The following is a 14301-nucleotide window of genomic DNA, read 5'->3' on the forward strand; positions in this document are numbered from 1 at the left end:
TGTTAGTGCGACAGAGTCCTTAAGTGGGTACATTACTCATGACTGTACACTGCACAGTGTCAGACGGATGTACCTTAATCCAAACTCGTCGATATATTTCCTGTCTTCTTTAATGAGTTCACCATTCTGCAGCCACTCTATCTGTGGTTTGGGCACCCCTCGACCAGTGCACGGTAGTTCTACTAGACTGCCTTCTACTACTTCCAGTTGCGGTTCGATGTCTGGTTGTGCAATTGCTGGTGGCACTGGAAGAAAATAATAATAAGTAATACAAAGAGAAAATGAATGGATGAACATCTTATGGCACACATTTACAAGGAAAAACGTAAACTAAAGTACGTAAAGGTGGCCTTGCCAAGCAATGACTTCCAGAGATACGAAAACAATTTGACAGATGGGAAGTAAGTCGCCGATTACGTTGAGTCGTTGAGTTGAGTAATTTGAAGACAGCCTAATCCTCAAATTGTAGGAATCACAGATCTTTGGTTGCAGTGATACTTGGAGTGCTGACCATGTCCGTTATCAGGATTCTTCTTATCGTGTGGGTTGTGAGGTGGAATACCAGCCTCATCAACGGCCTCCGTGGTCCAGCGGTTGAGCGTTGGGCTCACGATCCGGAGATCCCGGGTTCGAATCCCGGTGGGGACATATCACAAAAATCACTTTGTGATCCCTAGTTTGGTTAGGACATTACAGGCTGGTCCGAAAGTAAAACGATCCGTGCTTCGGAAGGCACGTTAAGCCGTTAGTACTTACAAGCAAGTAAGTAGTCGTTACATGAGCCATGTCAGGGGTCTTTGACGGTTCAATAATAACCCTGACACCAGGGTTGATGAGTTTGGTAATTCACCTCACAACCCACACGATAGAAGATCAGGATTCTACGAAAAACAAAATATCAAAACGTTGCATTACCATATACGACTAACGTGAAGTTTTTCCTGGTAGATCCCAAAATGCTCGTCGCTTTGCAGGTAAACACTCCCGAGTCGTATTCTGTCGCTTTCTCAATTACCAATTCACTTGTGTTTGTTAAATATCTGGAAGATTCGACATCGAACATATTAACTTATATCATTATTGACAGTTTGAAAGTAACACAACCGCAACACCCAAATGCTTCGGTTGCGGTTTGCGGATACATCCCGCTTAGAGACGATACTGAACATCCAAATCTAACGACCCGATTGCTCTAGCCATAGAGGCGGCATGAGCTCGCGACAACCAAAGAAAGAAAAAATATTTATTCGACATACAACACTTCAAGACCCCGATTGCACTGGGATGGTCGAAGATTTTCCTCTCTCTCTTTATTTAAGAGCTACGCTCTTGTCGGCCTATCTATGGAGTAATCGCCTTCATTACTCCATAGATAGGGCGTGTAGAACTGTGGTTGCCCCAATCGCATTCCTTCCTCATATCTTATATAATGTACCGGGACCTGGTGGGAGTTCTCAGCGTCTCCCATTTATACGGTCAAGTAATTTTATTAAGTCATTTGCGGCAAGTAACGGAAAAACCAACGGATCTGTCAGATCCCTTCCATACTATTTAGATTTAGTACCAACGAAGCGTTCTTTTTGCAGTTTAGGTAGGAACCGTAGTATATTGTTATCCGGATAAGAAAATTACACGGATAACATACATACTCACGCCTTTCCCTCCGAGGTAAGCAAAGACCATGGAATTATATTTGCTTCGATCCTGACACACTTCTTTTGCTTCCTCCACATTCATCAATCGTTTCATACACGCACGCCGGTTCAGAGTAGCTCGTACTAAACCTTTCCTAAGGACATCTCCAATTTGGTCCATATTCGTCCTTCTAGGTCTACACTACAAGATAACAAAATGAAGGGGTGTCTGCTGAAATTAACACCATTATACTTACACATTTCTGGAATAGCTAACAGGCCGGTTGTTCTTAGTCCACGTGACAATAGGAGGCGGTACGCCTACCGCTTCGCATGAGAAAGTCACTTTCTTCCCTGCCTGTACTTCTAGCGGCTTGTCTGTTTTATTTGCCTCACGTTTGATTTCTGGAGGATCTAATAATATGTAAATAAAGTTTATATGTATTTAGGTATATTCTGTATTTAGCGTTTTATTTAGTGAGAAACACCGATTAGTACTTAGAGAAGTTAGACTTTTATAAAAATCGGATCGGATCGGGTACCTAAATCCGATAAGAGGGACACAATAGTAAAAAAGACCTTAGACTATTGTGTCCCTCTTATCGGAGTAACTACAAATACAACGATTTACATTACAAAATATATTGTGTGCGATGGAGGATTTTAAAGAGTTATTTATGTGGGTGTCTTCCATCTGATATCAATGTAACGTTTATTCCTTGCGCATAACTAGATAACTCACGTCAATATTTATGGGTGGTGGGTTAAGGGTGGGGGGAGCTTTTAGTTTTTCCTTGTGCCTGTTCTGTGTGATTGATATCACGTGGCTTTCAGGATTTGTGCCCGGTTAATGGCAATAAACTCGCTCTATTACATGGGACTTAAACATAGTTAGTAGCTATGTTACGTGTATGTGTGTGTGTGTGTAATAGTGTTTTCTCATTCATTCATCAACTAGCGAGGTGTTTAGTTATTTCGCAGTAGTCATTATGTACCAATCATTCTCAATTTTCTTTTAACAACTAAAACGCTAGTGAAAGCGTAAAAGGATCAGCAGACTGAAACATTACAGAAATATTATAAGATACTTACACTGAACAACCAACAAAGCGTCGTACTCGTCCCTCCCAACAATATTCTCCGCGACACATCTGTACACGCCCCAATGGTAGCTCTCGACGTTAGTGAGGATCACCTCCGAACGGTTCTCATTCATGATGACGTCACGCGGCAGAGTAGAGAAATGATCAGAGCCATCGCGTCTAAACTGCCAAGATAGATAGGGTTCAGGGTTGCCTTTTATTACTCTGTAACAAGATATGGTAATATTTTTAATTACCGTCGTTCTTTATCTTCATAATAATAGGTACTTATAAATATATTATCTCAAATTAAGTACTAAATCAAACTACGATTCGTTTTATGTGGCAGGGGGGTTAAAAAGGCCACACCGCAGCAGTTTATCTAAAAAGCAATATTAGCGACTTTTGCATACATAAAAATAATTGTGTAGTCTAAAAATGTCCCACACATACATACATAAACTCACGCCTATTTCCCACCGGGGTAAGCAGAGACTATAGAATTCCATTTGCTTCGATCCTGACACACTTCTCTTGCTTTTCTACAAATGTCAAATAGCAATATTGCTTTTTTTTAATTCGTTCAATATGGCCTTTTTACCCCCCGAACTCTCAGAACCGTCACTCTTCAGAAGGCCAATTTAAGTGCTTTTTTTGTTTCATCGCGATTTTATCTAATAATAATGGATGGTACAGTGAAGTGTTAAGTTACCAATAATTCTGCCATAATATTATCCTGATTTTTCCGCGAGAAGACCATCAGCATGGAACATTTAAATGATAACATACAAAATCTCACCTACATGTGAGTATGGTTGATTTTCCCTTCTGAGTCACCCTTCGCACCGGTTCCTTGAATAATACAGGACTTTCTGAAAAATACAAACGGAATACATACATTCATGTGTTTTATGAGATTTCCTTTTCAAAGCACCTACCCGTGCTTAGCGAAACCCACAACAAGGAAATTGAAAACGTCTGAACCAGCAGCTGTTGTCAAACAGGGACGAGCGTGTTAACCGCACCACCGGGTCCTTATCCTGTGCATGTCCACATTTTCGATTTAACATTCTATTTATTTTTTATCGGTGCTTGAATTTGTAAGAAAACGTGGCGCGTCGCGCCAAACAGCTTATGTACATGTGTATAGAATCTGAATACATAAACGCAAATCTCGGGCTAATCTCAAAAACGAATGAATGTGCGTGCAATATTTACTATTATTATTAGATAAAACAAGCATGCAAAAATATGTACTTATCTTACCCAATCCATCGACATTCAAACTGCCTTGGACCTCTATCTTTTCGAATCCATTATCAGCATTGCACTTATATATTCCAAGATTTTCGAATTCCAGTTTAAGAATATATAAAGTATCATTTTTTTCTGTTAGGTAGACGTTATCGTTCATAGTAAGTTGTGTATCGTTGTGGTACCATCGTATTTGCGGGGAGGGGTAGGAATCTACTCGACACGGCAACGTTATTTGGGAGTACAGTTGTTCTATCATATCTGTGAAATAAAATAGTAGAGTTCTCTTACTGCAACACGTATAAACGTTCCAAAACGGACTACAGACTTTATGGCATGCAATAGTTAGGAAGGAAAAAAACAATAATAATACTAGGAGTAATAAAAACAGGAGAAAGAATCATTAGGACCATGGATACTTAGGACTAAAGTGGTTCGGAAAATAAAAATGAGGAAAATACATTTTAGGATGTACAATAAAGAACCGAAGAAATCATTTCAAAGACAAAAAAAATGTTGAATACTGCGCAGGAATGAAATATGACATTAATAACGAAGAGTCGCGTTGAAACATTTCTGCCCTTTATGACAAAAAAATATATTTACCAGTAAATCCTTCCACCAATTTCATCTTCCTCCTAACATCGACAGTAACGCTGTCTTGATGAATACCCTCAGAGTTTTCACCGAAACAGAAATACGTCCCTTTCACGTTTTCCTTCGAACTGTCTAAAGTCAGGACGCTTTTATACTTGTTCGGTTCCAGTTGTGTTACCTGAAATAGGATGAGAGTAAAGCTCTATGCACACAGGCCTTATCGGGAGCGTTCCAGACTGGGAAGCGGGAGTTTGTGTTAATCCACCACCTGTGTACAGTCATGAGCAATATAATGTACCCACTTTAGGACTCTGTCGCACTAACATATTTGACATTTAGTGACTTACAGTTCAATTTGTCAAAAAAGTTAATGTGACATGATACCAAAGTGTATTACACTTCTCATCAAAAAAATCGAAACACTTCCGTTTTCATTGTTTCTGTCCGAATTTAACACAAAAAAGAATTCATACGATGAAAAAAAATACATAAATGTATAGCTGGCAGTTTGGCCATTACAGTAATAAGCGAAAATTCTAAATTCAAAATTAGAATTTCATTTGTTTATCTTATAAACGAAATGAATCACTGTTTTGAGACAAATGTGTGTTTAGGGTTGGAGTACATTTAGCGTTTAAAAACTAAAAATTGGCGCCTATCCTTAAACTTTTTGTTTTTTATTTCAATACTGTGACTTTGGGACGTCTGAAAAAAGGTTTTTTTTCTAAAACGTATGGATACTTCGCCCACAGAAGCCGCCCAAGTTGTGGCATTGCTGGATTCTGGCCTTAGTCAGCGTGTTGTGGCTGCAAGACTGCATCTAAGCCTGTCATCTGTTCATAGAGTCTATAAACGTTATCGGGAGACTGGTTTGTTCACGCGCCGTTCAGGATCTGGCAGGAATCGGGTCACTTCTGAGCGAGATGATCGATTTATTGTAACAACTTCTTTAAGAAATCGACGCCTTAACGCTTTTCAACTGCAGCAGCGGCTTCGTGTTGTACGAAGGGTGGCTGTAAGTGACTCTACAATTAGAAGAAGGTTGAAGGATCGTGGACTGGTACCGCATAAGCCAGCAAATGGGCCGAAATTAGCTGCAGACCATCAAAGAGCGCGCCTTAACTTTGCACGTGAGCACCTAAATTGGTCATACCTACAGTGGAGCAGTTCTCTTTTCTGATGAGTGTAAAATTATGCTGTATGGTAACGACGGAAGGAACAAGGTCTACAGAAGAGACGGAGAACGCTATGCACAATGCTGCATTGAAGAAAAGGTCAGCTATGGTGGCGGTTCGTGGACGGTTTGGGGAGGAATCAGCGCCGACGGTAAGACAGAGCTTGCTTTCGTGTCTGGGCCACGTCTGCCTGCACTAAACTGTCATCGGTACGTCGAAGAGTGTCTCGAGCCTCATGTGATGCCCTATGCATTTTATTGGCAACGGCTTCATATTCATGCACGACAATGCTAGGGCTCACACCGCGGGCGTCGTACGAGATTATCTTAACGAAGTCGATATCTCTATTATGGAATGGCCAGCAAGAAGCCCGGACATGAATCCCATTGAACATCTGTGGGATGAATTAAAGAGACGAATTCGAGCAAGAGATCCTGCCCCAGAAACACTTAGCCAGCTGCAAGATGCAATCCAAGAGGAATGGGACAATATACCACAGCATGTGATCGTGACTCTCATCCGATCGATGAAGAACCGTATGGAAGCAGTAATTAGAGCTCGGGGAGGGAATACAAGTTATTAAATAAACGTTTTTTACCTATTTTTTTTTCATTTATGTGTGTTGTTTTATCCATTTCCTTTATACTCCATACGGAATAAAAATGACTCATTTAACAAAATACGAAACCTATGAAAAATTCATTTAAATTTAGAACATTAACATTAAGATTTGATAAGCTCATATTACTCACTATTAAACGACATTTAACATTTATTCCTAAATGTACACATTTTTCTGATAATCCTGACAAAACGTAAACTTGCAAGGTGTTTCGATTTTTTTGATGAGAAGTGTATATAAATGCTCGTGACCGTACATTGAGTTTTAAGCTTTAAGCACACCCTGGACACTCCATACAGAAATCTCATTATTACCGTGTGCCGTCTAACGTGTAAGTGCGATCGAGACAGTCCAGGTATGTTCCCCCTTACTTGTGTCTTACTGTAATTTAGACTAAAGTAAAACTCAGAGGGGGTGAGGCAAGTCTAGCTCGGCGCCCGATACGAACTGGTGCGGGGCAGAGTTACAGTTGCTTTGAGATAATAGTCCAGTCATCACATCCCCAGCGTCTTTCCGATTTTACGGGGTCCGCTTACCTACCTTGTAGATTTGTTAGGTCCACTTTTTTTACAGAAGTGACTGCTTAACTGACCTTCCTACCTTAAAGGAAAACTAGCCCAACTACAAGTTAAGTCATTTACCTGCCCAAGTGTAGGGCGTATTTATTATTTATTATAGGCCGTTTATTCTACTTACCGTATTATTAAGGAATCTCTCAGTTTCTCTATGCCAAAGTATTCGCGGCGTTGGTTTCGCTTCGATATTGCAAACAATTTCAATACTCGTGCCATTAATTATTGTTATATTCTTTGGGCCTTCTATTAATACTTCAGGTTTTATTAGAATGCTTATTTCTACGGCATCAGACGCTGCGAAATACGAGTACTTAGTAAAAAAAAGTTAGGTTTTACAAGTTAATACAGACTTTCGCCCTGACAAACATACGCATAAACATAAGCGCAAAAGCGCAAACAAAACATAAGCGCAAAATCTTTAGGGTATACTTATTGTTATAAATATTCTCCCACAATATTGTGGGAACAGGGGGGTTAAAATGGCCACATCGAAGCAATTCATCTAAAAAAACACATAACAACTACACATTGGTACTTTGGTTATGCATCATCATCATCAGCCCATTAACGTCCCCACGGAGATCGGGCCTTAAACCATCACGCGGGCCCAGTGCGGATTGATGGTTATTAACTACTGCATGCAGCCGGGACCAAAGGCTTAACGTGCCTTCCGAAGCACGGAAAAGCTCCAGATGAAAACTTTTTTTCTTGTGGTCACCCATCCTATGACCGGACTTTGCGAAAGTTGCTTAACTTCAACAATCGCAGACCGAGCGCGTTTACCGCTGCGCCACCGAGCTCCTCGATATTGACAAAACGTCCGTCCGGCATGGGCGATAAGCTAATACTAAAAAAAAGTAAGAAATACCTTCATATAACCCTCTAATTGCTTTACATTTCCACTGCCCTTCCTCATTTACATCTCTAACATCCAACATGTCAGTATAACTCCCAGTGACTTCGACCTCCTTCACGCTAGTGCCGTTAGGGGCCAGCCAGATGATCTGATCAGCATTGTCGACGCTACAAACAAGTTGTATATCGGAATGTCTTGGTTTCACTAAGGAATGTGGACCTAGTATTTGGACTATAGGTGTGGTTAATACTGTTATTTGTGTTGACTGCACATTGTGGCCACCTGTGACAAAAAAACATAATTATTTTTTAAATAAGTATCATCTTTTAGGTTTAACAGAAGGCTCGGTTATGTGTGGGTACGGTCACGAGCATTAATATGTATACACTGTACTGGTACTATGTCACATTAACTTTTTTGACAAATTGAACTGTAAGTTTCATTAAATGTCAAATATGTTATTAGTGTGACAGAGTCCTAAAGTGGGTACATAATGTTGCTCATGACTGTACTTAGTTCATCTTTCGATGGACCTCTGACTAACAGTCGTGCGTAAGCTTAGGTTATGCATCACCTTTTGAATATTACATAAAATAAAAATACGTTTAGACGACTGTTATGTTCAGAAGTTTTGCTTTACATACATTATACCATTATCTATAGATTTTAATATCGATTTATTGTATCTTTTGGAATTTATCTCGCCGTTATGTTGACAGGATCTGACAATCTTAATCGGATGTTTTTGCAGATTTTCTCGGATCTCCGGTCGGTAAAAATGTTCGTACGTACGCACCTCTGCTCACAGCAACACACGAATACAATCCACTGTCTCGTTCACTAATATTTGTTATACTTTTATTGAACACATAAACTCCTTCCATGTTTGGTTCCAAATTAATGTCAGTCACTAAAACAGAAATACAAAAAAAGATAACTTCTGTAAACTTTAGGTTCATCATATCCACCTACCTTAGTACTTCATATCAACAATGGCTGTGAGTTGGTTTATGATTACTTGTGGCTCTGGCGACCCTATTAGGGATCACGGGCGTGAGTTTATGTGTTTGTAAACTTTAGCATAACATAAATATAATATATACGTCCCACTGATAGGCAGATTTTTTTTGACATGATTTATTGTAGATTTGCCGCAGATGGCATTAACTACTTGGCCGGACAAATGGGGAGCGCTGAAGGTTCTCACCCGGTACAACGTTTAAGACAACAGGTCGATAGCGATAAGCGCTGAATGAGGGAAATCGTCGACCACGCCGGCGGGGTCGGTATCGGGGTCCTGAAGTGTTTGGTGTCGCGAGCTGATTGGCTGCCTTCGCTTCATTCTACCGGAGGGGGTATAAATAGGGTATTTCACTGGGTCAAAGATAAATTACAAACTGCTTATCTCGAAATAGAAGCCAGTGTAAGACGATCAGAAATCAACCTCATTTTACTTTTCGATTTATTTTCGAATTTTATTTATGATTTAAGTAACAATGAGTACGACGTTTGACCGCCTTTTTTGATGACATCACAGGACAGTATTTTCATACAAACTCCAAAGAATACTTTCGTTTTGACGTTTTGAAAAAAGTATCTCATTTGACTAGGTTGTGAAAAGCTTATTATAAAATGCTAATCTAGAAATAGATGTTAGTCTTAGGTGATCAAAAAGCAAACTATGTTTTCTTTTAAACTTATTTTAGAATTTAAATTACGAATTAAATCACAATGAGTACGGTGGTTGACTGTTTTTTATTGATGACGTCACTACTACGGTATTTCCATACAAATTCAATAGAAGTTGTTCGTTTTGATGTTTCGTAAAAAGTATCTTATTTGATTAGGGTGCATAATAACTTGTTCAGATTAATACTTACCATATTGATTCTGGGTACCATTAAATACTAGCTGATACTTTAACAACAGAGCGTCACTAAGCACTTTACATGAAATAGTTACGCTATCTCCAATTTGTATCGTTTGATTATTTGGCGCGATTGAAACTTTCGGTGGATCCACTGAAATTAAATAAACAAAGGTCGGTGAAGCACAGGAACTCAGTTCATCGTGCGATGGATGTACAATCACTGCCCGAAAAATTTCGTGAGTTTTCAAATCGATTCGTTGCGATGTTACGAGCACACAATTATGCCTATTGCGCAGAAAATTATGCTTAATAGTTCGATTAGAAAGTTTAGATTTGTTTGTAGCTACATTGTTCTCTTTTTCGAGATTTGAATCCGTGACCATAGGATGTAAATCACGCGATCTCACGGTATTATGTGTTATGTTACATAAATACATAAAATTAATTCATTCTACCTATAGAGACGGTATGTAAAGTATTATCAGTCCCTGTAGTTATGTGGTATACCGACTTGCTTTTCAAACGGGGAGCACTTTCGAACCCCGGTACCGTATTTGCACTAATTAGTTATTTGTTAGCTTATCTTAAGTGCAGTTTTGACAAACACAATTGGCTCGACCATTTTATAGACGGCGATACGGCTCGCCACCGATCACGCTAGTCTAACAGATGTAAGAGAGAAAGAAAGAAACATTTATTACTTCCGGACACCACAGACACAGACAGACAGGTACATTACATTCAACACAGGACAGAAACCACACGGAAATCAATCACGGATATCCGAGTGAGGTGCGGGTACTTAGTTCGTCTTGCGATGGATGTACCCCTGAGCTTATGTTATGTAATGATTTAATTACCTAGCATGGTAACTTCAGTAACAGCTTGGCTGGTCCCGGCAATGTTTTTGGCGACACATTTGTACGATCCGACGTTTTCTTCCCTCATATCATCTATTACGTAGTCTAATGAGGTGCTTTGTCTGAAAGATTTATTATTAAATAAGTTTCTTTGTTGAAACAACACTTATTTTAACAAGGTCAATACACATTGGAAATGCACTGTGACGTGATAGAAAAACGTGATAAAATGCCGGACATATTATTACGATTTTCTTGATTAAAATTCATAAATAAGTTAAATAGAACACATTAAATGTATTTCGTCAGTTTTAAACCCGTCTTTATTTAGTAATCAGAATTTCATAATTTATCTTGAACCTAGTACAGTCATGAGCAATATAATGTATCCACTTTAGGACTCTGTCGCACTAACATATTTGACATTTAGTGAGACTTACAGTACAATTTGTCAAAAAAGTTAATGTGACATGGTACCAAAGTGTATATATATTAATGCTCGTGCCCGTACACGACCCAATTGTCATTGTAATTTACATTTGTGAATTTGTGAAACAGACCCCTGGTGCACAGAAATACTTACAAACTGGAAATTTGCGGTTGTATCTTAACGTTATCTTTAGTCCACATCGCAGTAAGCGGCACCAAACTTTCGATGGTGCAAGTTAAGACCACTCTCTCGCGAGCCCTCGCTACTACCTGGGATAAAATATCAAATTGATTTAGAGAAACCAAATATTACAATACTAGTCAATTGTGCTCGAGCTCGTATGCTCGAAGAGCTCGGTGGCGCAGCGGTAAACGCGCTCGGTCTGCGATTGTTGAAGTTAAGCAACTTTCGCAAAGGCCGGTCATAGGATGGGTGACCACAAAAAAAAGTTTTCATTTCGAAGCACGGAGGCACGTTAAGCCGTTGGTCCCGGCTGCATTAGCAGTCGTTAATAACCATCAATCCGCACTGGGCCCGCGTGATGGTTTAAGGCCCGAGCTCCCTATCCATCCATAGGGAAGGCCCGTGCAGCAGCAGTGGGGACGTTAATGGGCTGATGATGATGAGTCAATTGTAACCTCATAGGCTTAGATTTTCTTGCGCTAACTCTGGCTGCAAAACGCGTGTCTATGTATGTTTGTCAGCGCATTGTTTAGAAACTACAAATTGTACTGCAACAATTCTTTATTTAACCTTTTTATATTCTAAGTAATCTTACCCTTTGATTCACCATCAGATACGGAACGTCTGGAAAAGAAGCATGTAACTCAATTATTAACATTGCTTATAAAGTTAGGATTACGCTACAAACATTTTTTCTACGGCGTTTTCTACCTGGTGGTTTTGCCTGTACAGCCGTAGCGCCGATACGCCTCAGTTCCTGATGGTACTCGTCATGACCATTGATCTAAACAAAAGCAAGATTAATTAAATTATCGTACAAAAGCAGGAACAAAATAAATCGCGAATAAGCGAATAAACAGACGATGTCTTGATCCCAAGAGTTAAAAAATAAAAAACCTCACGTCATTCATGCTAAACCGTATGCTCAAAACTGACAGCTAGCATTTCAAGGTTAGCCCAGCTGACGTCATGTTACCCTAAGTTGCCATTTCGTAACTCCCATGGGCGCTGGGCCCGTAAGGGCATCCGCCGGCGGGGACGCGGTTGTTTGCTATTCCCGTATCCCCGCCACACGGCGGCAAGGACGAACACCTTTGGGTTTTAGTGGGTATACCGGGCGGCCACACCCGGGGAGCCCCACATAACCACGTCGTCCCCCCGGGCGGCGTGGTATGCGTAACGCATTTCTCAACGTAAAAAAAAAGTTGCCATTTCGTAACAAATACATTCGCCACGTCCACCGTTTTTAATTTACTTAGCACGGAAAATTTCGTACTTTTAGTAAAAGATTTACGTACTTACAGTTTAATGATTTTTGTTTATACGACAAATAATAGTAATTAAATACATTAATCAGTAATTCATTTAATTTTCAATAATAAAATTTACGGAATGTTGGAGATATATCAATTCAATGGTCACAATTACGTCATCAAGGGCCAGCAATGGCGGCTTGTCATAGGATATATCTATACTATAAGGCATACCTGGTCTTCTTATACCATGACGTCTTTAATGGACGACCCCTTACATACTCTAATGTTAAATAGGCATGATATTATGTGTGTATGTAATGTAGTGATGACTTACAGCAATGTAGAAGAAGTCATCAGGAGGTACGAAAGCATCAGCCAAGTATATCTTCCTCTGAGCATCAAGTTCGTGCAACGGTATTTCAAACAGTGTCTTCCCATCAAGGCCCAATACCTCCGCATAGCTGATATTAACAGGCCGGTCTATTTGGGTTAGCGATATCAACATGTGGTTATAAGTGCCTGAAAGAGAAAACAATTAATGGACGGGAGACTTTTTATCCATTCACTGTATTAGCGGGAATACATAATGAGGGAAACCAAACCAAATACCCCAGAAATGTGTTTACGGAGACATGACCTAACCAGTTATTGACCCGATTTTCCCTTGAAATTGGAAGGTCAGATTTACAGTGGCTTCAGTGAAACACCAGACGTTCAGTTTAGGTAAGCGGATCCTATCAAAATGGGATAATATTAGGGAGACGATGAAGTAATGTGATTTCTTACCTTGCAAAGGTCTATAACTAGTCTCAGCCATGGACGTAGGTCGCTCCACCGAGAAGCCGTGATTAAACGTCAGGTTAGACAGCCCCACCACCTTGACGGAAAAGTCCTCTTGGCTGCCTGTCGTTATCGTCCAGTTTCCCGGCTCTGGTTGCAGGACTTTTACCACCTGAAATCATAGAATAAAGTACTAAATACTGCTACTGAGCGTAAACAAACAGCGAGCGACAACAAAATATTGTTAAAAATTGTTTAAAGTGTTAATTGTACAGTTATTTCGTTGAAGTTACATTTATAGTGTCACAAACTTGCTCTGAAAGTGGAGGTGTGAAGTTTCTCCTCAAATAACAGTGTAAAAAGTGAAATTATTAATGTGGATTGTTGACTGGAATAATTTGAATATTTTCTTTGAATCTGATCAAGAAACTACTATTTACATCAATATTCTTTCGATATATATCTTATTAGACGAGTACATTTACATTTTGACTTAGAAATAGCAAGTGTCTGATAATAACCTAAAATATTACTGAATTATAAATACCGAATATAATATTTGACTAACAGCGCCATCTGTTGTTGAGTAGAAAAATTAAAATTCAGTAACAAATAATATTTCCTGCGCGCCCTAGTGTGAAATACCGGTACTTACAGTTGCAAATAACTGGACAATAGAGGGCAGTAAAATAAAGCTTGGTCAACATGTCGAACTCCGATAAAAATAAATATGAAGTATGCACTGGGTGCAAAAATCAGTTACCAAAGAAACAATTTGTTCAATGCTCGGTCTGCGCAGATAAATATGACTTGGATTGTGCAAGTATAAGCTATAAACTCTTCAGCTTGATGGAACGGAAAGATAATTGGAAATGCCAAGGGTGTCTGAAGAAAAGTAGCTCCATACCACCAGTAATGACGGAAAGTGTGTATGAAGATGGCGATAGCAACATTACTTACCGGTCAAAAAACATACAACCAGTCCCTGTCATGAACAAGCCTGCCAGCACTGCTACGAAAAATTTGATTGATGTCGAACATACAGACAATGCTATTGTCGCCGAGCTAAAACTATTCATGATGGAGCTGATTCGAAACCAAACGGAAACTTTAAACCAAACTATTTC

General features: G+C 39.5%; 1 protein-coding gene across 1 annotated transcript in view; it reads right to left on the reverse strand.

Annotated features, from left to right (window-relative positions):
* LOC126375622 (hemicentin-1-like) overlaps window positions 1-14301 on the reverse strand; it is a 40750-nt gene that overhangs the window by 18265 nt on the left and 8184 nt on the right. The window contains exons 5-21 of the mRNA XM_050022605.1: window positions 13181-13346; window positions 12729-12913; window positions 11850-11922; window positions 11734-11762; window positions 11109-11224; window positions 10526-10647; window positions 9676-9816; window positions 8592-8705; window positions 7808-8077; window positions 7061-7233; window positions 4577-4745; window positions 3983-4231; window positions 3516-3588; window positions 2727-2941; window positions 1892-2048; window positions 916-1040; window positions 74-245 (exon numbers count right to left, since the gene is read on the reverse strand). Of these exons, the coding sequence (XP_049878562.1) occupies window positions 74-245; window positions 916-1040; window positions 1892-2048; window positions 2727-2941; window positions 3516-3588; window positions 3983-4231; window positions 4577-4745; window positions 7061-7233; window positions 7808-8077; window positions 8592-8705; window positions 9676-9816; window positions 10526-10647; window positions 11109-11224; window positions 11734-11762; window positions 11850-11922; window positions 12729-12913; window positions 13181-13346 (2549 nt within the window). The remainder of the gene's footprint in view (window positions 1-73; window positions 246-915; window positions 1041-1891; window positions 2049-2726; window positions 2942-3515; window positions 3589-3982; window positions 4232-4576; window positions 4746-7060; window positions 7234-7807; window positions 8078-8591; window positions 8706-9675; window positions 9817-10525; window positions 10648-11108; window positions 11225-11733; window positions 11763-11849; window positions 11923-12728; window positions 12914-13180; window positions 13347-14301) is intronic.

Source organism: Pectinophora gossypiella, chromosome 19, assembly GCF_024362695.1.
Source record: "Pectinophora gossypiella chromosome 19, ilPecGoss1.1, whole genome shotgun sequence".
Lineage (NCBI taxonomy): Eukaryota > Metazoa > Arthropoda > Insecta > Lepidoptera > Gelechiidae > Pectinophora > Pectinophora gossypiella.